The sequence below is a fragment of the Heteronotia binoei genome, chromosome 6 (assembly GCF_032191835.1).
Source record: "Heteronotia binoei isolate CCM8104 ecotype False Entrance Well chromosome 6, APGP_CSIRO_Hbin_v1, whole genome shotgun sequence".
Taxonomy (NCBI): Eukaryota; Metazoa; Chordata; class Lepidosauria; order Squamata; family Gekkonidae; genus Heteronotia; species Heteronotia binoei.
In genome coordinates, this window is record NC_083228.1 from 77,248,396 (window position 1) to 77,272,556 (window position 24,161).

General features: G+C 42.2%; 1 protein-coding gene and 1 non-coding gene across 2 annotated transcripts in view; both read right to left on the minus strand.

Moving 5' to 3' along the window:
* Positions 1-24,161, minus strand: part of OGA (O-GlcNAcase) — a 45,317-nt gene that overhangs the window by 8,269 nt on the left and 12,887 nt on the right. Inside the window, exons 6-13 of the mRNA XM_060241813.1 lie at positions 21,840-21,938; positions 21,404-21,688; positions 20,615-20,773; positions 19,307-19,917; positions 18,768-18,942; positions 15,303-15,388; positions 14,330-14,434; positions 12,375-12,460 (exon numbers count right to left, since the gene is read on the minus strand). Coding sequence (XP_060097796.1) covers positions 12,375-12,460; positions 14,330-14,434; positions 15,303-15,388; positions 18,768-18,942; positions 19,307-19,917; positions 20,615-20,773; positions 21,404-21,688; positions 21,840-21,938 — 1,606 coding nt within the window. The remainder of the gene's footprint in view (positions 1-12,374; positions 12,461-14,329; positions 14,435-15,302; positions 15,389-18,767; positions 18,943-19,306; positions 19,918-20,614; positions 20,774-21,403; positions 21,689-21,839; positions 21,939-24,161) is intronic.
* Positions 7,579-7,653, minus strand: TRNAL-GAG (transfer RNA leucine (anticodon GAG)). Its single transcript has one exon. It is a non-coding gene; the product is annotated as a tRNA-Leu (tRNA).

Sequence of the window (24,161 nt, forward strand, 5' to 3'; positions counted from 1 at the left end):
ATATAAATCCAATATCTTCTGTCTTCTATCTTCTTCTTCATTCCAAACCCCACCAGCTATATGTGGCTCTGCTTACTGTACCTCATTCCTTGGCTGAAGAAGTGTGCATGCACACGAAAGCTTACGTTCTGCATAAAACTAAGTTTGATCTTGGACTGCTTTGACCCACTCAGCTTGGAGGAAGTCGACAGAATTCTTGTCACAGCACAGCCAACGATCTGGACCCATGCCCCTCCTGGCTAATTAGAGCTTGCCAGGAGGAGCTAAGATGTCCTATACGGGACATCATAAATAGATCTCTTTCAGAGGGTCTCTTTCCAACACCCCTGAAAGAGGCAGTGGTCCGCTCTCTCCTGAAAAAGGCTACATCAGACCCGGCCGAATTGGCTCATTACCGGCCGGTCTCAAATAGGATATGAGTGAAGAATTTAGAGTTATTTAACTGCCACCACTGAACACACTGGAAGTCCCAGATGATCTCTGAGGTCATCCCATGTCAACCCTTACAATATAGCAACTTCATGGGGAAATACATGAATTAGCCCCGCCAATCACTTTGTCTTTAAAAAAATCTAAAGAAAATTCTGCTCATTCTACTTCAGGGAGCTTGCTGCCTTCCTCCAGAAAGTCCAGTAGGCAGAGTTAAAACAAATGCTTATTTATGAAGGCTCTCATCTAGGATCTGCACACAACCAACTACAGGAACAGCTGGCACTCTAAATGAGAGGATTTAAGCTCACCCCCTCAAGAGAAGTCTTTACAACTTCTCATTTAGCTCTTATGCACTTTTGAAAGATACCTTAAGTGTGTGACACCTGCAACAAGGAAGGTGGGTTGCCTATGTGTTTAGAGTACCAACAGTTTAGGAAAGAACTGGTTGTGCATCAAATCAAGAACTCTGACAAACTGGAAGTGCTGAATGATATCAAATGCAGAAATCCAAAATACAGAAACTTGACTATGGTGGAAATCACAAACAGGATTTCTGTAAGTAGCCTGCCAAGAAGCAAATCTTATGTAAGGGAATACTGTGATCCAAAAGTGATGGGACATAAACTGCAATGATTGCCATACAATTGGTAAAAACTAAGTAGTGATGCCATGGAGAAGCTAAGGTACGGAAACCAATGTTCTGAATCATGACTGGGTTGCTGAAAAATAACGGAAATAAGCATCTTCACAATTTACCAATGTGTACCAGACGCTGGCTTTAAAAAAAAGAACATCTGCCAAGGAAGCAATCTGAAACATCTTTCTTTAAAAGCTGTGCCTGAAAGACAAAGAATGGAATAAGACCTCTATCCTTCTGTAACAAAGGGCAATTCTTGAGGATACAAGGATTCCAGGATCATATTAACTGCTTCCTTTTGGGGATGGTATTGAAGAAGAAGAAGAAGATATTGGATTTCTATCCCGCCCTCCACTCCGAAGAGTCTCAGAGCAGCTCACAATCTCCTTTACCTTCCTCCCCCACAACAGACACCCTGTGAGGTGGGTGGGGCTGGGGAGGGCTCTCACAGCAGCTGCCCTTTCAAGGACAACCTCTGCCAGAGCTATGGCTGACCCAAGGCCATGCTAGCAGGTACAAGTGGAGGAATGGGGAATCAAACCCGGTTCTCCCAGATAAGAGTCTGCACACTTAACCACTACACCAAACTGGCTCTCCTTTGACTGCTTGATCAAGAAGAATCAGCTATCTTTTGCTGCGGATTGACAATAAAATTTATACGTCTGGAACTCTCCTATCTTAATAGTAAATATCCCTTCCCCAAATGATAATTCGTCAGGCATCTGCTTTCTGGAAGCAAGGATACAGAATCTTACTCTGCCAGATGCACTGGCAGAGTAAGATAATCTGAAATATGACACTATTTGCTGCTTTGTTAGCTGGAAACCTCAATTTACACATATGCTTCATGTAAGTGATCAAGACAAAAACAGAAGTTAGAATTTTTGGTTGAGTTGAAAATCCACTATCATGCACTGGCAGATTTTCTTCCTCTAATATCAATGTGAAGTAGGGCTAATTTGCCTACAACTGGGGAGATCTGCAATTAGATCTCAAGTCATGAAGCTCACAGGTGCTTTGTTTGTTAACCTGCATGGTTAACAAACAAAGTAATGGAAGCTGTAAAAGGTAAGAAGGACTCCTTTAAGCGGTGGAAAGCTAGTCCAAGTGAGATTAATAAAAGGGAACACAGGCAGTGGCAAATCAAATGCAAGACAGTGATCAGGCAGGCAAAAAGGGACTATGAGGAGCATATTGCAAAAAACAAAGACCAACAATAAAAATTTCTTCAAATATATTAGAAGCAGGAAACCAGCCAGGGACGCAGTGGGGCCCTTGGATGACCAAGGGGTCAAAGGATTACTGAAGGAGGATAGGGAAATAGCTGAGAAGCTGAATGCATTTTTTGCCTCCGTCTTCACTGTGGAAGGTGAGAAGTGTTTGCCCGCTCCAGAACCACTTATATTGGAAGGGGTGTTGAAAGACCTGAGTCAGATTGCGGTGACAAGAGAGGAGGTCCTACAACTGATAGATGAATTAAAAACTAATAAGTCACCAGGTCCGGATGGCATACATCCAAGAGTTCTGAAAGAACTCAAAGTTGAACTTGTGGATCTTCTGACAAAAATATGTAATCTTTCATTGAAATCTGCCTCCTTTCCTGAGGACTGGAAGGTAGCAAATGTCACCCCCATCTTTAAAAAGGGTTCCAGAGGAGATCCGGGAAACTACAGGCCAGTCAGTCTGACTTCAATACCGGGAAAGTTGGTAGAAACTATTATCAAGGACAGAATGAGTAGGCACACTGATGAACATGAGTTATTAAGGAAGACTCAGCATGGGTTCTGTAAGGGAAGATCTTACCTCACTAACCTGTTACAATTCTTTGAGGGGGTGAACAAACATGTGGACAAAGGGGACCCGATAGATATTGTTTACCTTGACTTCCAGAAAGCTTTTGATAAAGTTCCTCATCAAAGGCTCCTTAGTAAGCTTGAGAGTCATAGAGTAAAAGGACAGGTCCTCTTGTGGATCAAAAACTGGCTAATTAATAGGAAGCAGAGAGTGAGTATAAATGGGCAGTCTTCACAGTGGAGGACGGTAAGCAGTGGAGTGCCGCAGGGCTCAGTACTGGGTCCCATGCTCTTTAACTTGTTCATTAATGATTTGGAGTTGGGAGTGAGCAGTGAAGTGGCCAAGTTTGCAGATGACACTAAATTGTTCAGGGTGGTGAGAACAAGAGAGGATTGTGAGGAACTCCAAAGGGATCTGTTGAGGCTGGGTGAGTGGGCATCAACGTGGCAGATGCGGTTCAATGTGGCCAAGTGCAAACTAATGCATATTGGGGCCAAGAATCCCAACTACAAAAACAAGTTGATGGGGTGTGAACTGGCAGAGACTGACAAAGAGAGAGATCTTGGGGTCGTGGTAGATAACTCCCTGAAAATGTCAAGACAGTATGCAATTGCAATAAAAAAGATCAACACCATGCTGGGTATTATTAGGAAGGGAATTGAAAACAAATCAGCCAGCATCATAATGCCCCTGTATAAATCGATGGTGCGGTCTCATTTGGAATACTGTGTGCAATTCTGGTCACCGCACCTCAAAAAGGATATTATAGCATTGGAAAAAGTGCAGAATAGGGCAACTAGAATAATTAAAGGTTTGGAACACTTTTCCTATGAAGAAAGGTTAAAACGCTTGGGGCTCTTTAGCTTGGAGAAGGTAGAGAAAGAAGTACTTTTCTCCCTTTCTCACAATACAAGAACTCGTGGGCATTCAATGAAATTGCTGAGCAGTCGGGTTAGAATGGATAAAAGGAGGTACTTCTTCACCCAAAGGGTGATTAACATGCGGAATTCCTTGCCACAGGAGATGGTGGTGGCTACAAGCATAGCCAGCTTCAAGAGGGGGTTAGATAAAAATATGGAGCAGAGGTCCATCAGTGGCTATTAGCCACAGTGTGTGCGTATGCGTGTGCGTATATATATAAATTTTTTTGCCTTTGTGTGACACAGTGTTGGACTGGATGGGCCATTGGCCTGATCCAACATGGCTTCTCTTATGTTCTTAACAGCCAGTGGGGCTGAGTTCCTTGAGTGGTAGAACTGGGATAAGCTTCTGTCAGTGAGAGATTTAATCAGAAGGGGGTAAAAACCAGGCACCTTCTATGAGGAGAAACTCTCTGCGGAGTTATTTCAGATCACAAGGCAGACTCCTAGTATAAACTGAGAACACTCAAAATACTCTGAATGGAGGACTGCATTCTTGAAGCTAGAAGGGAATCCCAAGATTCAAACTAGGAACCTAGCTGGGTGGGTCACACAAGAGTGAGGGGCTGGAAATCAGGTCTCAAAAGTGTGAATCCTGAATGCTAGTGTGTATATCTGTGAGGGAATATTGAACTGGCACAAGTCAGCAGTCCTCAGTGTGAATCAAAAGGAGTGTGAGGACTTTTATTATCTTTATGATTTAAAGAAGCCTGAGCTTAGGGCTATTCCAACTCTGCCTAGTGTCTCTAGTGCCAAGTAAGTTGTCCAAAGTTCTTGCATTTATAAAAAGCCTGCTTATTTATAGTTTATATTACAAAACTATCTCAGCTTGATAAATCTCTGGAGTTTAGAGATTGTTTATTTTGATTTTCTGCCTGCCAACTGATTTGTTTTGATAACAACTAAATATTTTATCCCTCTCCGTTTGTTCATCTTTTGTGAACCAATAAACATTCTTTTAGTTTTGAATTTTAAAAACGTTTGGTGCCTATTTTTTAGGCACTTCCTTCCTGGGCAGTGCCACTTTCTCAATGGGTCACTGCAGCGGTTTCCCCCACCAAACAGCTGATCGGCGGGGGGCGGGTCGGCCTTTAAGGAACCGGGGAGACACTTCACTGCCCCTTCCCCAGCCTTAAACTGGTGAAAACAGAGAGGGGAGGAGGCGCTACAGGGGTGGGCGGCGAGGCTTCATGGTGCCGGGGGGTAGGGCAGCGTGGCCCAGTTGCTAGCAGGCCATGGCCTTGGACCGGTCTGCGGCCCAGGTGTTGGGGACCCTTGCTCTAGATGACTCTCCTGGCTCTCTACAGTAATCATTCTCAGTTTATACTAGTTATCTTTGTTATTTTATATTTTGAAGAGTGTTTAGTGTAATGTTCTAATATTCTGAGGATATTTCCAAGGTCTACTGCAGGAGTCCTCAACCCCCCGGGCCATAGACCATTACTGGGCCATGCCCTGTTAGTAACTGGGCCACGCAGCCTCTTCATCCCCTCTCTGCACCGTGAAGCCTTGCCCCCCTGCGGCGCCGCCTCCTCCTCCTCCCTCCATTTTCAGAATGTTAAGAAGACTGCAGATTTATACTTCACCCTTCTCTCTGCATCACTCAGAGCAGCTTACAATCTCCTTTATCTTCTCCCCCCATAACAGATACCCTGTGAGGTGGGTGAGGCTGAGAAGGCTCTCACAGCAGCTGCTCTTTCAAGGACAACTTCTGCGAAAGCTATGGCTGACCCAAGGCCATTCCAGCAGCTGCAAGTGGAGGAGTAGGGAATCAAACCCGGTTCTCCCAGATAAAAGTCTGCACCCTTAACCACTACACCAGACTGGCTAGAGAAGGGTGGCTGGCTGGCTGCCTTCCAGGCTCTGCAAAGGTCGACCACCCCCCCGATCACCTGATTGGCAGGGAAACCAGATGAATCCGCGGCAGCAGCAGCCAGCGGGGAAAGGAAGTGGTAAGGAGGCTGTGGAGAAACGCCATTTTAGTCAGTGGTGGTGCTTCATTTGGCAGGGGTCAGTAAATCCCTCAGCAGGCTTTGTAGCCTTCCCCTCACTCCCCCCCTCCCTTCCAGAGCCAAACCAACAACGCTAGGGGGAAAATCTCCTAGAGAGGCAGGAAGTGCTTTTGTTCTTGGCATGTGTGTTAGCAGGAAGAGAAGGGAGTGGGAAGCCAGCGCTCGAGCGAGCATGTGGTGAGCAATGGAGGCTCCTGCCTGGGAGGCCCCAGGCAGGCAGACTAAGTAAGTAATTCACAAGACAGGGCAAGTTTAGATCAGGGCCAGCAGGACGCGTTTATAACACATTTTGTTTGTCAGGCTGTTTGCTGTGCGTGTGCTGTGCTGTGCTAACCTTTTAAACGCAACTGTTTTTGTTTTGTTTTTCTTTTCCTATCTTTTTCTCTTTTTAAATAAATATATTTTTACTGTTTAAATGCTGGCAGTCAAACTCTGTACCACATAGATCCCCAGACTGCTTTAGACCACGCTGTGTTAAGAAGGGGGCCCCGGGGAAGGGGGAAGGCATGCAGTTGGATAAGGTGCCAATCCTCCAGGGGTGCCCCAAAGAAGCGCTGAGGTCTCTGTGAAACCCAAGTGCAGGGTGGCAGAGGACCTGGAGGCCTAGCCTCATAGCGGGAGAGGGGGATTGGGAGTCCTGTTCCACTCAATCTGAACCCCGGGACTGAGCAGGTGGTGGCAGCGCGCCCAAGGGGCAGGAGGAGGAATAGCTCCCTCCAGGAGTTGGCGACTCAATAGGGAGCTGACGGGACCGGGTCTGAAGGCAGAATCGGGCCGGTTCCGCCACAGAGGCAAGAGCAGCATGGCTTTTTCAGAGGGCCACTGCTGCCACAATTTCACCCAGTTTCCCCGCCGTTCATGTGATCAGCGGGGATGTTGGCCTTTACAGAGCCCAGAAGGCGCTTCACGGCCCCTTGCCCAGTCTTAACATTCTGAAAATGAATGAGGAGGCATTGCGGGGGGGGGGGGGGGGGCAAAGCTTCACGGCACCGCAGGGGGGGGGGCGAATTCAGTGCTCCCACTCTGCCGACCCTGGGGCCGTGGTGGGCCAGCCAGCCCTGCAGCCAGTCCCTGGTGCCAAAAAGGTTGGGGACCACTGGTCTAACTGTATGTTGTAAATTTTTAGAATTTTCTGAAGTTTTCAAAATGCTTCAGTTAATCTAGTCAGTACTTTTTGTTAAACATTTTATTTTGCATCATTTTAGTTCTACTTAGGGTCTATTCTTTGATATTTCATACTAGTCATACCTATCCAAGCAAAAATAAGAGCAAAGATCCTAGGTCGAGAATATGGCTCCCTAGGAGTAAAAATATCTATCCCAGTCAAGAACACAAGGATGTGGATTCTTGTCAGCCACATCTGCATACCTATGGCAATGTGAGGCAAGATTATACCTGTGGGTAAAGTAGAAAGGATAATCCTATTTCCAAAAGCTAAACCCAGTTTACAGTTTTAATGGTTCTACCGGAGGTTAAGAATCACAGACGGAAAGAATAGTGTCCTCAACTCCTTCAGAATGACCAATACAGAAAAAGTAATGATACAGAAAAGTTCTAAAAAGCCCCAGAAATTGCTTTAATCTAATGCTGAATAAAGACACTGACGGTTCCAAATATCACAATAGTGGCAAGCTTGCTCAGAATTGATCATATGAATATGAAGCTGCCTTATACTGAATCAGACCTTTGATCCATCAAAGTCAGTATTGTCTTCTCACACTGGCAGCGGCTCTCCAGGGTCTCAAGCTGAGATTTTTCACACCTATTTGCCTGGACCCTTTTTTGGAGATGCCAGGGATTGAACCTGGGACCTTCTGCTTCTCAAGCAGATGCTCTACCACTGAGCCACCATCCCTCCCCAATTGCAGACGTAGTTGGGGCAGAATAGCTGGGTATCAAGATTTAAAGCATACTGAGTACTGAGAATATCATATGGGTCACTGGAATACATATAGTACTTCTCTTTAGATTCCTGATGAAGATCAGCAACTTCTGTTGGGACAAAAAGCCATGGTCCATTGGCTGCCTGGACAGCATCCACAAGGAAGGCCACTTATTGAATAATTTCATGCATCCACTCCTTACATCAGGGTTAGCACAAATTAAGCTTACATTATAGTGTTAGGGTCAATTTAAAAAATCAGAAAGAAACTAAGCCCAAACTAAATTTTGTCTGCAAATGCAACCTGGAACTGAAAGAAAAGTCAACAGCACTTTGTCCTATTGTACTGAGGAGTGATTGTGACATTTGCTTTGTGAATTTAAGATAATGTGGGAACAAGTCTATTTAGGTTAACCTCTCTTTAAGAAAATAATAACAATAATATTTTATTTATATCCCGCCCTCCCCGCTGCAGCAGGCTCAGTGTTGCACTTACAAACAGTGTTGCACTTACCTGTAACTGGTGTTCAGTCTTCTGTGCAGGCACACATTGGGACTGCGCTAGTGCAGGCCAGCCACTTGGAGGCTCTCTTACATCTACTCTGGTACTTAGTCAACACTCCAAAGGGAGCCCCTCCCCTGCAGAGCTCATTAGAGACCATCTTCCCACCCAATGGTCACTTTGTCTGCAGGAAGGAGCCCATGTTCCCTCAGGTCCTCCTGAACCACTACAAGGGTCATGAATGTAACTGCATCCTATGAACTCACAGCAGGGTAGGAGGGAGAGAATGTGTGTCTGTACAGAAGACACCTCAATGAACACCAGTTACAGGTAAGTGCAACATTGTTTTCAATTTCAGTCTTCTGTGCAGTCCCACACTGGGAAACTATAGAGCTCCTTACCTTGGAGGTGGGGTGAATTTCAGTGGAACAAGGGGTGCAGCACAGCTCTGCCAACTGCTGAACCCCTTCTCACATTCACGTCCACAGACTAGCGCTTGACAAATCTGTTTGATGACAACAGCAGACGTCCTCCATGGGAGTGCCTCTCCAGAACCCTGCCGATGCTGCTTGCACCCATGTAGAATGTGCCCAAAGCTCCAGAGACCACAGTAGACCAGCCTGTTCATACCCCAACCAAATAGCTGAGACTATCCAGCTAGAAATGGTCTGTGCTGAGGCTGGTCTTCCCCCTTGAGCTACTGAAGCAGCACACAAAATGACACGGGCACTGCTGGAAGCCTTTTGTTCTGTCTGCGTAAAACACTAAAGACTTCTTCATGTCTAAGGAATGTAGTGTTTTTTCAGTCTCCCAGGTAAGGGATGGGGAAAAAACCTGCAAGGACAATGTCCTGAGTAAGATGGAAACTAGAGACCACCTTAGGTAAAAAAACCGCAAACTGGGTCTCGGAACTATGTAGCTAGTCTAAAACAAACAGATGGTCAGCGCTCAGGGCTGCCAACTCTCTTGCCTGATGTGATTCCCACCTAAAATTCGACCTTGAAAGATAAGTCACAAGCTACAAGAACTTAGTGGTTCAAATGGGGCTAACATGAGCTTGGGAGAGAACCACTGACAAGGACCACTGAGGCACTATAAGTGAGCGTGGAGGAAACAAATTAAACAACCCCTTCAAAACACTCTTGGATGCTGGATGAGAAAACAGTGTCTTGTCCTTGATCTTAGCTTAGGTGGCTAAATGTACCAAGGGAAGAAACCACTGGACCAAATTCTTTAAGAGAAAGATATTCAAATACCAGGGCAATAGGACAATTCTCTATGTGAACTCCCCGTGTCCTGGCCGAATCAGAAAAATGGACTCCTTTACGGACTCATTAAAACCTCCAAGTAGAAGGAACACAGGCATTAAGGAGGACACTGGCTACCAGGACAAAGAACCCAAAGTGGGACTGTTCGACAGCCAAGCTGTCAACTTCAGCCTGCACACCTTGTGGTGGACTACAAGACCTCTGCAAAGTAGGTTTGCCGTAAGGGATGGTATATGTCAGGAGTGGCCAAACTTGCTTAACATGAGCCACATAGAATAAATGTCAGATGTTTAAGAACCACAAGACATGAATGTCAGCATTTGAGAGTTGCAAAGTAAAGAAAGAAGGCAAACAAAGGTGGAAAGAAAGCAATTTTAACTTTAAATAATTTTCAAAGCCACCAGCTGGCTTGGCTTGGAGAAGTGATTTAAAGAGAGAAATGCTTTCTCCAAGCCAGCTGACAAGAAGCTTCAAGAGCCACAAAAAATAAATAAAAGACCCATATGAGGCTCCCGAGCCACAGTTCGGCCATGCCTGGTATATGTCAAGGACCTTAGATAACAACTGTAGGATCTGAAACCAAATTTGTCTAGGCCAAAAGGGACACCACATGTGCACCTCTCAGATTTTGGTCAACACCTTGTCAATAAGTGGGAATGGGGAGAAGGCATAAAGCAGAATTGCCTGTCCAACAGATCTGGAATACATCCCCTAGAGAAAGATGATCAGTATCCGCTCTGGAACAGAATATTGGGGCTTTCATATTGGTGAGGGTGGCAAAAAGGTCCAACCCCAGAAAAAACCACTGCTGAAAAATTGGGAGGATAGTTATACAGAAATAAGCATCCTGAAGGTCAAGTACACAAAATCAGCAGTTTAGTTTTAACAGTTGCATAACCAACTCTAAAGACAACATTTGGAACTTTCTAACACATGAAAAAATTCAGATCCCTCGGATCCAGGACTGGCCTAAAACCTCCATCTTTCTTGTATATCAGGAAAAAAACTTGAATAGAATCCTGCGATGGGGTCTGACTCAGGAATGCCATGCACTGCCCCTTTTGGATAAGGAACAACTACTCTTGTTCCAGCTCAGGCATGGAATTATCTGGAACCTGATCAGGATGTTGGAAGGGTGGCCATTGCCAAAACTCTAATCCAGGGGTGGCCAATTGTGGCTCAAGAGTCATATGTGGCTCTTTCACACATATTGTGTGACTCTTGAAACCACCCCCTCTGGGGCCAGCTTGGAGAAGGCATTTCTCTCTGTAAAAACTAAGTGGCTGGTCTATTACAGGCCCTAATTACAAGAACCTTTTGGAGCCTGTTCCTACTCTTTAAAAAAAATTGGGTTTTTTTGTATTTTGTGCGTGCCTGGGAGTTATGGTGACCTCTGGTGACTTCTACTGGCACATGAAGGATGTTCAGAGAAGTTGCTTGATTGCTTGCCTCTGCATCCCAACCCTGGTATTCTCTGGAGGTTTCCCATCCAAATACTCACTGGGTTAGCCCTGCTTGGTTTCTGAGATCAGTTTGCCTGGGCTATCTAGGTCAGGGACTGTTGCAACTCTTTAGGAAGTGGCTGATGGCATGAGCCCAAATGTCTAGCTCTATAGCTGGGCTTGTGGCCTGCCCTGTCCCAAAGACCTTGAAAAGGGCCACTGTGTAGTAGTGACAAGCAAGGCTGCTGGTGTGAGTGCCAAGAGTATGATGACTGTGACTGGTGGAATCTGTATATCTGCCCAGGCCTGTAGGGAATGGCAGAACTTGCTGTGATGTCAAATGAATGAGCTGTTTGCTTGTTCTTCTCAAATTGGGATAAAAGATTTTCAGTTGATGAAGTAAATAGTGTCATTCCCTCAGAAAGCAAGAAACAGGCCACTTTCATCGTTGGGTGATTGTAAGTGATGCCCAGAAAAAAGTATGTTGCAGATTGTCCTGACAGTCTGGTGTTCAAATCCCTGCTCAGTCATGGCCTAAATAAGCTCATGTTCGTTTTGCTATTTTAAAACAGAATTCTTAGCAAGCCACAGGACTGCTTTAAATACAAATATCAGAAAGTGACATAAATAATATTAAATGGTAAATGAAGCCTCCAGATATAAAACAATTATGTCATATAGACAGTTTTTTTTCTTTCATTACCTCAGCCTTCATGGCCAATTCTCACATGTGACCAATGGTCTGATTATTCCACTGTGTGTCGTGATTTTGGATGCTGCATACAGTGAGCATCTAAATATACCATGGCTGACCAAGTGCACTGTGAAATAAGATTTCTTCTCTTCTTTCAATGAGATTCACACAATTTCCCAGACTATGGCTGGTGAGGGACTAAACCTTTGCTGGTTTGTTTCCAATTACATTTATGTATCTAACAGCAAGTAGGAAAGTGTATAATTTCTTGATAGTGATGTTTAGAGAGACTCAGCTAAGAAAGGAGCCAGTGGTTTTGAATTCTCTTTTTTGTTCCCCAAAATGTACAGGAAAACAAATGAATCTAGAAAAAGTAACTACTTTTCTCCCCATAAAGATCAAGTAACACTGAAAAACATGCCTGTGTTGCTTTTACAAAGGGTGACAAAGTCTGGTTTTTATTCTGCTGTATATTTACTAGGTGTCAATTTTCTTTTACCACTTGAACATTGTTTGAGTCATAGGCAAACCTGAATGAAATCTGCAAAATCTTGAAGCTTATACAAGTGACTAATGAGTGAGTTAGGATCAGTGTTTAAAGGGAAATGCCAGCCCCGTAATAAAATCAATTTGTACTCTATGCAATTGACAAGTCACTGAAGTACTCTGTTGAGAGTTCCTGCCTTTCCTAGTTGCTCTGAATTTCGTTTATACATTTCTGGACTACACTAGGCATATAGCCATAACAACACAAAGGCAATGATTCTTTCCACAGTCAAGGGTATACATACTTGTCTCCAATTAGGTCTGGCTGACTATGAAAAGGCTCTTCAGTTCCATCATCGTACATTTCTCTGCAGATCTTGTAAACTGATGCCTAAGAACAAACACACAAAATTACTGTAACCAATAAAAGACTACCATACTCATTCATTTAATATAGTTTATGTTCTATAATTGCTACCTTGTAGTCAATAGGTACTATACATACTGACAATGCAATGTGTGGGATATTGTTTAACTGGGAGACATGAATTCAAATGAAGGTCACAGTAGTTAATAAGCTACTCTGACATCCTTGCAAGAATGATGATACAAATGTGACAGCAACTATCCACCATCCATATGTTCCCCAGGGAGCACTGAGATCTAGTTCCCAAAATCTCCTAAAAATCCCTGGACCAAGGGAGGCCAAACTGAAAACAACGAGGGAGCAATAATGGCTCCCCACTGGTGGAATCAGCTACCGGAGGAAGTGCGAGCCCTGCGGGACTTTAACCAGTTCCGCAGGGCTTGTAAAACTGTCCTTTTTCAACAAGCCTATAAGATGGAACCCTGAAAGTGACAAATATAAGCAGAGTTAAGAAAAAATCCTTCATTTCACTAACTATAGAGAAGATAGTGAGTCCTCATAATAATGGTAGGTATAGGGAGGTGCAGTTTACCCACTAGATTAAAAATGTTTTGTAAGTAGTTAGTAAATGCATTTGCAGGCTGAACCTTTTAGATGAAGAAAAACGAAGACAATTATGTGGGCTGAAAGCATGATGCATTTCATATTGACATTTTTATTGCACACAAACTGTGAGCCAAACATGCTCCTCCACCCAATTCGAGCACACATGGAGAACTGTGAGAAATGGAAACTGAATAATTTATTAATATATTAGAGAGTGTACACAGGAGAAAGATCTTCAAAACTCCTACAGGTCTCTGAGAAATACAGAAAGTACAGTCCATTTTATACCTAAAATGACATCACCCAAAATTATATAGAACTACTAAATAAACAAACTTGATTGATTAATCAAATATGAGTCCACACACTTGGAAATGCCCCAATGGGCATTCTGCTGAACAGACCCCATGAGATGACTCAGCCAAGATATAACTTTTACATTTAACTTTGCCTGCAGATACTAAATGGCACATTCCTTTGTCCTCATGTTACTTTTTGCTTGCCTCTTAAAATATCCTGTTGCCAGGAGGTCTCAAAAAAGAAAAAAGAAGCTATCCAGCAGCTCCTGCAGCAAGAACCATAGTCCCTCATGAATGTTGGCTGCCTCCTTAACATTTTGTGTTAGGAAGTTAGTTTCGACAATCCAGCCGGAACTCTACACAAAAATGAACTGTAATACAGAAATGCTATATGCCTAGCCTAATCAATATGTCTCCCATATTCTGAGTGTACAATATGATTTCTTGAAGTGCCTCTGGGTTAATAGTGCAAGCTAAAATGTGCAAATAAGTGGTCATGCCTTCCAAGAAATGCGGTCATCTTTTTATAACTATACTAGGCAATTAGCAGGCGAGTGCAGCTATCGCATGCCCTTGACAAAGAACAGCATACTCCTATCCAAGATGGTCATCCTTTTCCACCGAGCACACAGGTTCGGGAGGGACACACGTGGAGTGGTGAGGGAGGTAGGGGATACCTGCCTAGTCCGCCAGATCAGCCTGGTGAGCAAAGGGGTGACAGATGTTACAGCCAGATTGCTCTGACATCTGACAAGGCAATTAGGCAAAGACTATTTTCTAGTATTCCTGAGATTTCCAGTGATTTATAATATGATTGGAACAGGCTACTCAACATTGGTGCAACACTGATTTGACCCATCCATCTCCTAGGTGTGGTGAAGGCTTTCAGGAGATAAGGAACTTTGAGTAAGTGAAGGGAACAGCCATCATCAATATGTTCCTTTCAACAGCACAAGGATATGCAAGCATGGCCAATGATTCTGCTCACCTCATCTTTAGGATAATATGGCCTGATGGTGTATACTTTGGAAGTAGGAGTCAGAGGAGGTGGCTGAAAAAAGAGGTCATTTGCTCCTTCAATAGGCAGCAAACGCTGTGAAAACAAATAATGAGTGTAAGTGTTTGAGAAGACAGACACATTACATTCTTGGGCGTGCATTGCAGATTCCCAAGTTAACTTTTGCTACTGCAGATACCCCAGAGGGAAGTAGGGCTCTGCAGGCTTTACAAATGTAAGAACCATTTTATCTGAGTAGAAATTTTTAAAATGCACAACTGTTACAGCACTTAATGGAGTTTACATTAAACTCATTTCTGCTTTAACATAATTCCACCAAATTTCATTTATGCTCTCAGCATAACATAGCCATGTCAGGAGGAAAGGTTTGGTCTGAAGAGGGTTAACTGGCCAGAGGAGACACTAACCCAAAAGCAACGTGCTGACTCAATTGGCTGCGCGCAGACAGCACCTGTGAGGGGGAAGAAAGTATAGCCCCTGAAAAATCCATGAGCAAGTTCAAGTACAGAACAAACAGAGGAATTAGGACAGACAGATGCCAATTGCATTTAACAAAACTTATCTACAGGTTGTGCTTTGAGAGTGTTCTGGAGTACACAGTATTGTGACAGTCTCTTTGCTCATGGAGTTCTCACTGGCAGATAAGCAGGCGCTCATTGTGCAATTGCGGGCGCAGATAAAAACGCTGTGCGACCTGCAAAGAAACAATGTGAAATGTACAACTAAAGCCGCTGCGCTTCGCAGGCGCGTGGGAATGGCAGCATCTCCTTGGGATATTACTGTAGAAATGGGAGGAAAATTATTTTAAAACAAAGCTGTCAGGCCATTTGGGTTTTCGACCAGAAAGCCTTCGGCAGACCAAGCCTTCCAAGCCCTCTGATGTGCAATAAAAGATTTCTCAAACAAAGACAAATGTCATTCAGTTGTGAAGTCATATTGATACCTGGAACTCTCCTGCTAGACCACCTCTAAAGGCCCAGGGTTCTTGGTCTCCACTTAAGAACTGTGCTGAAGATTGACTACGACACCCTGTGGAGATCAGATCCAAGCGGAGAACGTTACGAGAAGGGGGATTGTCCTGAGATACTAAAATGTCCAACAAGCTAACACACACTTCGTGGGAAACTAACTGAGCTATAATCCAAGGACTTACGGGGCTGTAATAATGTTGCACAGTTGGTAAAGACTGCTAGTGACCAGGTACTCATGCTCTTTATTAACAAAACATTAATAACATTAGATGATAGCCTTAAAGAGCAGACCATTCAACACTTTTACAGCAATATGCCTCATTACAGACAAGTGCATGAGATATACACAAAAGGGTTAGCTCTGTCTTGTTTGTTCTTTACTAAGAACATTTAGAAACTCTACAGAACAGCTTCACCCAGAAAGAGAGGCACAGTAACTAGCCATTATCACAGCCCCTCAAAAACACTTGGACCTGTCTGAAGTCACATTTTCTTATTGTTTGAATCTTGCCAGAAAACTAGGTTTGGAACTGGGTCCATGGGATAAAAGAGGCCAAACCAGTCTCTTCTATAAAAAAAATCAGAGATCATTTATGTCCAATTTTGTGGCTTAGTTTACACAACTGACCACAGAATACACAGACCACATTTTGCCACTAAAGGCAATGATGGCCTCAGTTGTGGTATTTTACCTTCCCCACCCTCAATTATGTCAGAAATGCTACAATTCCTGACAGCCACATAACCAGCCTTACTAAGCCCCTCCACATATTTTTACGTGGTAGTATATAAACTTTAGCAACAGTAGCTTGGCTAAGAGCACAGTTTGGCTAGCCAAGCTGTAAAACCAATTAGTATCCCTATCTAAGAGGGGATAGGCAGGTGAATTGTAGATGTGGGGATTAAGTAACCTGCCTAGTCTTCTGATAAGATAAGCTGCGCAAGTTTGTTTCTTCTTGTGGACAGCGATCTACTTCCTGTTCAAGTAACAATCTCGGATCAGTACAGTCAACTGTGTCATGCTAGCCAGGTAGTCTCAAAGTGAACCAAGTTTGCATTATAGATGCTGGTCTTTAATGAAACGAGATGACCCCAAATGTGCTAACGAGTTCTGATTACTTCCACATCCAACTCTCATAGTTTTTATAGTATCTTTTCACTAGTAACTTGGAGTACTTCTCCTTTGAGACAACACTAACTAGCACTCCAACTATTACACACTTTACAGAGCTGCATGAATGAAGAGCTGTATGAATGAAAATCAGAGTTAATGCCTGAGTCGCTGCGCAAATGTGACTTCAGCCCACGCCTACTGCCCCTAATCTGAGCTGCCTCAGACAGAACCTTCCCATCTTAAATTTATTAATCACGACACGCTGAAAGCATCTGGCGTGGTCCATCCAAAAGCAGCAGACACTTGTGCTGAAGATTCTCCCATCTGCACACATTGGGGAAGAAGACAGTAGAAGGCATTAGTAATCCATATTATTATTGTCCACACTAGTTATACAGACTGAATGCTAGCTGGATTGAAGAAGATAGTAGGGAGATCAGCCTTCAGTGGACCACCAAGTATCTGAGTAATGGGGTTAAATCCTGATTTAGTGTTTGATATGGGTTTATGTAAGGTTTACAAGTAAACAAAAGTGACATTAATTAGCAATTTTTAATCCTCTTCCTCCAAAGAGTTCAAGATGGTTTATATGGCTTTTCTTTTCTCATTTTATCCTCATAACAACCCTCTGAGGTACATGAGGCTGAGAGTGTGTGACTGGCCCATGTCATTCAGGGAACTTCATGATAAAATCTGGATTGGAACTCTGATCTCCAGTGCTCTAACCATTACTCCAAACTGTCTCTCATTTTTGTAAGACAATTTGGCTCCTTTAGTGACTGATCTTGGACCCTGTTAGTTTGTCTTTGACTAAGAGCATCCATTCCATCATCTTAGAACTAAGGTAGTAATGGCACTCTTGACTGTGCTAAGTGCAGAATCTGTATTAGGGATGACTCCTGATAAAATCAAATTGTGCCTTAGCTTTAGCAACTAGCATGAATGTTAAATTAAATTAAACATTGGGCTAACATTTATCTGCCTTCCATGTTTAGTTACGTGCATATATTTCTGTTGTCACACCTGACATACAATAATTCCAGCATTTTGCCTGGTATTTCTACATATGCCTTATTTTTTTCTTTTCCTTAAAGCACTGCTGTTCTTCTCCAAGAAGCTGGCAGTACAGTATTTAAATGAGTGGTTTGAGAGAAGCTGCAGTTTATGGTCTCTAAAAATAAATGGAATGTAGGCTCTAAGAGACCATTACTGTAAGCAACCCATGACCTGTTTATCAGGGGACAGAGAGATCAACTCCAGTCATACCTATGTTCCAGGGCCTAAGATATGAATGTTCTCCCACTACATTAAAACATGCTTGATATATGATAAGCCCTCAAATTTCTGCTACACTTTTCTAAGTCTTTTGCTGAATAACAAACATAAGGTCTTGACATCTTGGTAACTAATCCAAGATTCTTCATTCTAACATATGTGATAAACATACAAGCTATCAGGACATCAAGCGATCTAGCTACTGTAGGCTGATCCAAGTATGGTGCAGTGTGTTTATCAATTTTGAGATTTGTGACCACTACAGAAGGTGTGACAGGAAGCCACTAGCCTTGCTGCCTGCTGTGTACATCAAAGCAAGTCCACAGCATATTCCTTACAGTTGGATTGAAACCTGAAAGTGAAATGAAGTCACTAGAGGAACCCAGGCCATGCTGGTGCTATTAAAAAAACTCATGTCATTTTTAAAAAGCTGCAGACAAAAAAGGTTCTCAATTACTCTTTAGAGATCGTCAGTTTAGTTTGAAAACCAGCTCGAGTTCCACAAATTTCTTACCCTTCCCAAAAAACAGGCATTTTGGACATATCAAAACAGATCACTTTTGCACCAGAATAGCCTTATGCTAAAGCTCGCATGCGCAGAGAAAGGGCTGGGAGGCTCGGCTCCCTCTTGGCCAGGCCCAATGAAAGGTCACATCAGCAATTGTTCTGTTGAAGACAGCAATCATGTTATTGAGACAGAGCAAGCAGCAGATAGCTAAGGCATGGTCACATTTCATAGAGTCATCTCCAATTTTGTAACAGTGTCAGGGAATACTGTATGACATAGTCCAGTGTGCATTCAGTCTAAGTCAACACTCACGTTTCAGCGATCACTTTTAAGGTTCATTAGCCCAAGGGGAAAAAAATCAAGATTAACTTATTCACTAAGTAATTATTGTAACTTTTATTGTAAATTTTATGTATAGTAAGGCATCAGTAGTGACTCTCCAAAAAGGTATATAAAAATCTGAGATTTTTTTTCCTGTGGACTAATTTAAGACAATCATGTATGCTACCTGCCACTATAATTGGTGCCTACAGAACATACCTAGCCACTGCACAAAAGATTTCACCATTGACATGATGCTCTTGATGTCCCAGACATATGAGTACATATCATAGAGGATTGTCCGGTTGGCACAGTTGGAAAGACGAGTGAACATGCCCATCACCAAATTACACATTTCTTCAAACTTGGCAGCTCGAGTACGCCATTCTTCAATCTAACAAAAAGAGACAAAGATCAACACAACATTCCAAACACTGTATTTCTTCCCAAGCAATATTTATGCAGACTAACTACTATAGCTGTATTTTGACTAATGGATGAGAAATGAAGTTCTCAGTTCTATCACAGAATACCAGCTCACGGGCTAAGACCACACCTGCCTACTTTTCAAACATAACACCTGTCTACTCTTCCTTTCACAATAAATGAAAGTCACCTCAAGTCCTTCTATATGCATAATCTTAATTCCACACAGACTAAGATTTCCTATGAGGTTGCCAAATACACATTCAATGTTATTACATTGTTTTAACTGGAAACATGCAAACCTACTGAAGGAAGACAATGCAATCATTCACCTTTTCTGAGTCCTTTCCTTTACAATTCACACTGACAACACTGCTATTTGCTCTGAGCCACTGAAACTCTCGTAACATTTGTGCCCCTTTGGGTCCATGTTCATATGGGAGGTAGAAGAGGTCTGCAAGTAACTGTAGATCTTCTAAAGTCACTGGCTCTACTGCATATAAAGGCTTCTCATGGGGACCAGGAACAAACTGCTCCTTGTTGGTCTGCTCATCTGTCTGCATAGGTGCAATATCACTACCGCAATCATCCTGCATGGACATCTCCGGAGATTTTGATTCAGCTATGCTTTCTTTATCAGTATCCATTGGTTTTAATTCCTCTGACATTTTTGCTTCAGCAATATCAGTTAATATTTGATTGATGTTTTTGTCTGTATCATCTTGCTTTTCTACCACCATATCCATTGGCTCATCATCCAATTGCTTCTTCTCTTCTTCCTCTTTGACCAGAGCTGGAGACTCATTGCTCAGTGCAGCTCCTTGGCTCATTATGGGTTCTTGATACACTGTAGTAACCACGGTGGTAGAATTTAAAGAGGATGGTGCAACCAGAGGTACATCTACTACACTTGTTTTGGCCCCACTGTGGGCCACTTGCCTACCTGTAAGCACAAAAAAAGGTAGCTTCAATTCTGGATATGCATTTGTTTCATATATTTTCCCTACATGTAGACCATGTTCCATTTATAAACAAAATAAACTGTAATATGCTCAAATATGATAACAAAAATTGACACTCGCATCACTAAAGATTTTCAGTGTGAATAACTAGATCCAGAAATCCACTCACAAAAGGACTGAAGACTCCCCCTCCCCCACCCCCAGTAGCATCTTCCATTCAGGAAAGTGGATTAATGGGTTGTGGGATCTGCATGAAGTAACAGCCACACGGAATGGTAGCTGTGGTGAGAAGGGAACAAAATCACTTCCCCCTGCCTCTTTCATCAATGGAGCAATTTCACCACCTTACTTTTGCAGTTCACCGCATGGGTATGACTACAGATGGGTCCTATTACCTGATGGCACTAGTTACAGCACCCAAGTTTAATTTTATGACAGGTCTAATCCCAACAGGTTCAACCAGAGATATAAGTCACTTTATAGCAACTTGTTTCAGGAAATTATACCCCCTCCCCCATATTGTAAACTCAATGTTTTCTGTAAATTACATTTCTTAGACATTATGGAACCTCAGCTACAACTGTACAAAGTATTTCAGCAGTTCCTTCTGAGATCTTAGAACACATTTTTTATTCATACTTATGTTTCAGTTCTAGAAAAACAAAAAAAAAATCTTACTGCTGTATTGATGAGGTACTGCGAATTCCTGCAGCCACTCTGTTAGTGACAACTTCAAGGCCATTTGTGGGCTATAGAGAACATCTGTTTCAATATCTTCGTCACTCCCTTCATTCTCCAGTTTAATCTGGATTGAAACAGTACTGTCTTCAGTGTCCGCTGCACAGAATTTAAGAAAACATTAACTGACAAGTAAGGTTCATGTTCTCAATGTGCTTGAATTGAAGAGGAAAATTAAAGCACCAAACTTACATTAAAAAGTTTAAGATAAACTGTTAATACTACCAAGTTGTACAATTTTGCTGTGAGATTATGTAAAACCTATCAATTTTTGCAAGTACTGGGATATCTGAGTTCAGCTCCTTAACGTAAAAGCAATGGAGAGAATTAGAGATCATCTTTGTTCTTTCACTCCTTTCTCCTTTTTTGTTCTGAAACTAACATTTTCTACCTACCCACATGTTGCAGGACCTTTGACCTAAGACTTTGGGCTTCACAAGGCTAATAAGAGTATTTAACTGTTTTGCAACATTCTCCCCTATACCTGTAGATATAGAAAACCTTCATAGTTCTTACACCAGTCATTATCACCACTGCCTAAAAATACAACAGTGGTTTCTTCTTGACATCTACGCAGATGCCTGTGAGTGAACAAGGATGGAATCATATTTTCCGAAGAAAGTCATGTAGCAAAGTGAAGTGAGAATTTAACTTCTGGAAGGGAGGCAGTTCCTAGAAGCGCTTTTCACAATGTAGTAGAGGAGCTATGTCTCATGCTGATCAACTTACTCATCACAACATCTTTTCTCACTCCATTCATGTTGGATTTATACCAGGTTGCGAGGGTGTGAATAGCAACAAAGTTGGCTTCAAATTCACAGTTTGGATTAGTCAGGACACCCTTTAAACGTGGGATGAGTTCTGTTGATCGACCTTTATAGGGCCCAAGAAACAGTCTTTTCTGATCATAATCATTAGCATGAATGTTGTCCCAGATCACTGGAGCTCTGCGAATTATTTTTGAAACCTCTTCAATGGACTCTACTGGAATGTCTTTAGATACCACTTTGGGGCCTAAAATAAAATTGAATAATAAAGATCTCAGAACATGCTTGTAGGATATTCATATAGCAGTTTGATAAAGTTTAATCACTGTCCTAAACATTGTATAATATTACTGAGCAGTCAAGAGTCAATCTTAATTTGATCTGGAAAAAAACATTACCTGTCCATAATACATCAATTCCAGGTAACAGCTTTTCTCCTACCGTTCGTAAATAAGGAGACTGAGCAACATTGGGATAGCAGAAAGTCCCACAGTATTCTGGAACAAAGAATAAAATAAGGTGCTTGCATTACCTATATAAAAACTGAAACCCAAGATCAGCATTCACTAAATTTACTTCAAAAGGCATCACAAATAGCTTACTAGATCTCAGCAAAAGAGAACAGATCCAAAGAAACCCAAGCACAACTCAAGAAAGTGATCTTTGCTGCTTTCACCATTTTGTTACAACCTTTTGTGTGCAAACACCTCCCATCCAAACCTATTCCTGTGTATCATGGAATCCTTAGAACATGGGATGTGCTGAGGACACTAAGTATGATTACAGAAACAAACAGCAAGGAAAGAATTACGTCTGCAAAATATTCTTGCCTCTATTCCAATACAACCCCTTTAAAATTCAGAGTTGCCTATACTCTCTGAAGAGCCTTCATTAGAGCATCTTTTTTATGCCCCATTTGTATAAAAATCAAATTACCTGTAAATTTGTTACTTTTCTCTGTACCTAAAGGGACTATTTCATGCATCTAATGATGTGGGCTCTTGTTGATAAAACTCTGGGCCTCCATAAAAACGTTAAGTCTCTAAAACACATTTTTGCTATAACAGATACATGAACATCCTGCTAGATGTTTTTACTCCTTGCAGCTTTAGATCTGCCCACCACCAAACACTCCAATGTAAAGTCTATAGAAGTGTGGAAAAGTTTCACATGATTGCAACCACTATCATAGATGTATTTCTGGTTTGCAGCTGATTGTGTTTCCCACTGTGCTTCCCACTTTCAATGGGGTTCAATTGACCCTTTGCTGACTTGGTTAAGAACCTAGTGGTATACTGGATCCAAAACTGCTGCAAGAGAAGTTAATACAACTGCAAATACCACTTTCTTCCAACTCAGTCTACCCTGGAAGTCTACCTTAACACAGCTTATCTGGCCACCCAGATCCATACTATGGTAATATCAAGATGAGACTACTGTAAGGTACACTACATAGATCTCCTCTCAAAAATCAACTTGGAGATACAAGTTGATGCAGAATGCGACATCTTAGCTATTATTGGGAACTATGTGGTGCATACATATAACTTCCATTCTGCAGTCACTCCATTGGCTGCACTTCAGTTACTGGGCTCAGTTCAAGTTACTGGCTATCACATATAAAGCCCCTCATGGCCTTGTACCCTCATATCTGCAGGATAGCCTTTCTTACTATCTTCCACATGACAACATCACTCAACTGAACGACGCCTTCTGTAGGTGCCACCCTGCCAATGGGAAAGAACAACTGCTCATATAAGTGCATTTCCTTGTGAACCTCACAGTAAGAAATGGTCTTCCTGGAAAGATCAAGAAGGCCCTCATTGTTCTGGTATTCTGCAGGCTATTCAAAACTGAATTTAGGCAAGAATTCTTACATAGGTGATGAGGGCTATACTGTAACAGAATGGATCAGAAAAATGCTTTTAAATAAAAAAGGGATTGTGGTCTATACAACTACATACAGTCTCTCTCTCTGATCCTACTACATAATTTCTACACTGTTTAATGTGTTGCTAATACTTATGCTTTATTTCAGTTCTATTTCAGATTTTAGCAATCCAAATCTTATTACATTGATCATCCTGTTGACTGTATTGATTTATATTGTGTAATCCACATGGAGTCTCAGTGAGAAAGGCAGACTATAAAGTAAATAAACAAAATTAAATATGTGGCATGTGCACATCAAATTATAGTGATAGCTAGCTACCACAAATCATAAGCTGAACAGTGGCCAAAACACACAGTATCCTCTATTCATGAAACAGTTGAACGAAAAAATATAAATTCCAAAATAAATGTAAAGAAAACCACAGAATATCAATTTCACAGCATTTCGTGGAAGTATGATCATAGTCTGTTTGCTAGCCAAAGCTTGCTTCCACTGAAAATTAAATGGACTATTTATCAATAGTTATCAGTGTTGGAGTATGTTCTACAGTTGTTTTCCAATGCAAGAAGAAAAAATAAAATACAGTGACTGGCTGTAACCCTCAGGCTCAAGAAATTTCCAAGACAACTCATTGCTTAATAAGATTTATCCATCCCTTCTTTCAGGAGACCTCAAAGATTTGGGGTGGTGGGTCAAATGGATTTAAAAAAAACCCTTTAGGTCTTCCTTCCTTCTCTGGCTCTCAGGACATGAAAGGTATCTTGACCTAGAAGAAGCCCTACTGAACTCACTGTCCACACAACTGCCATTGTACCACTAAAGGCAC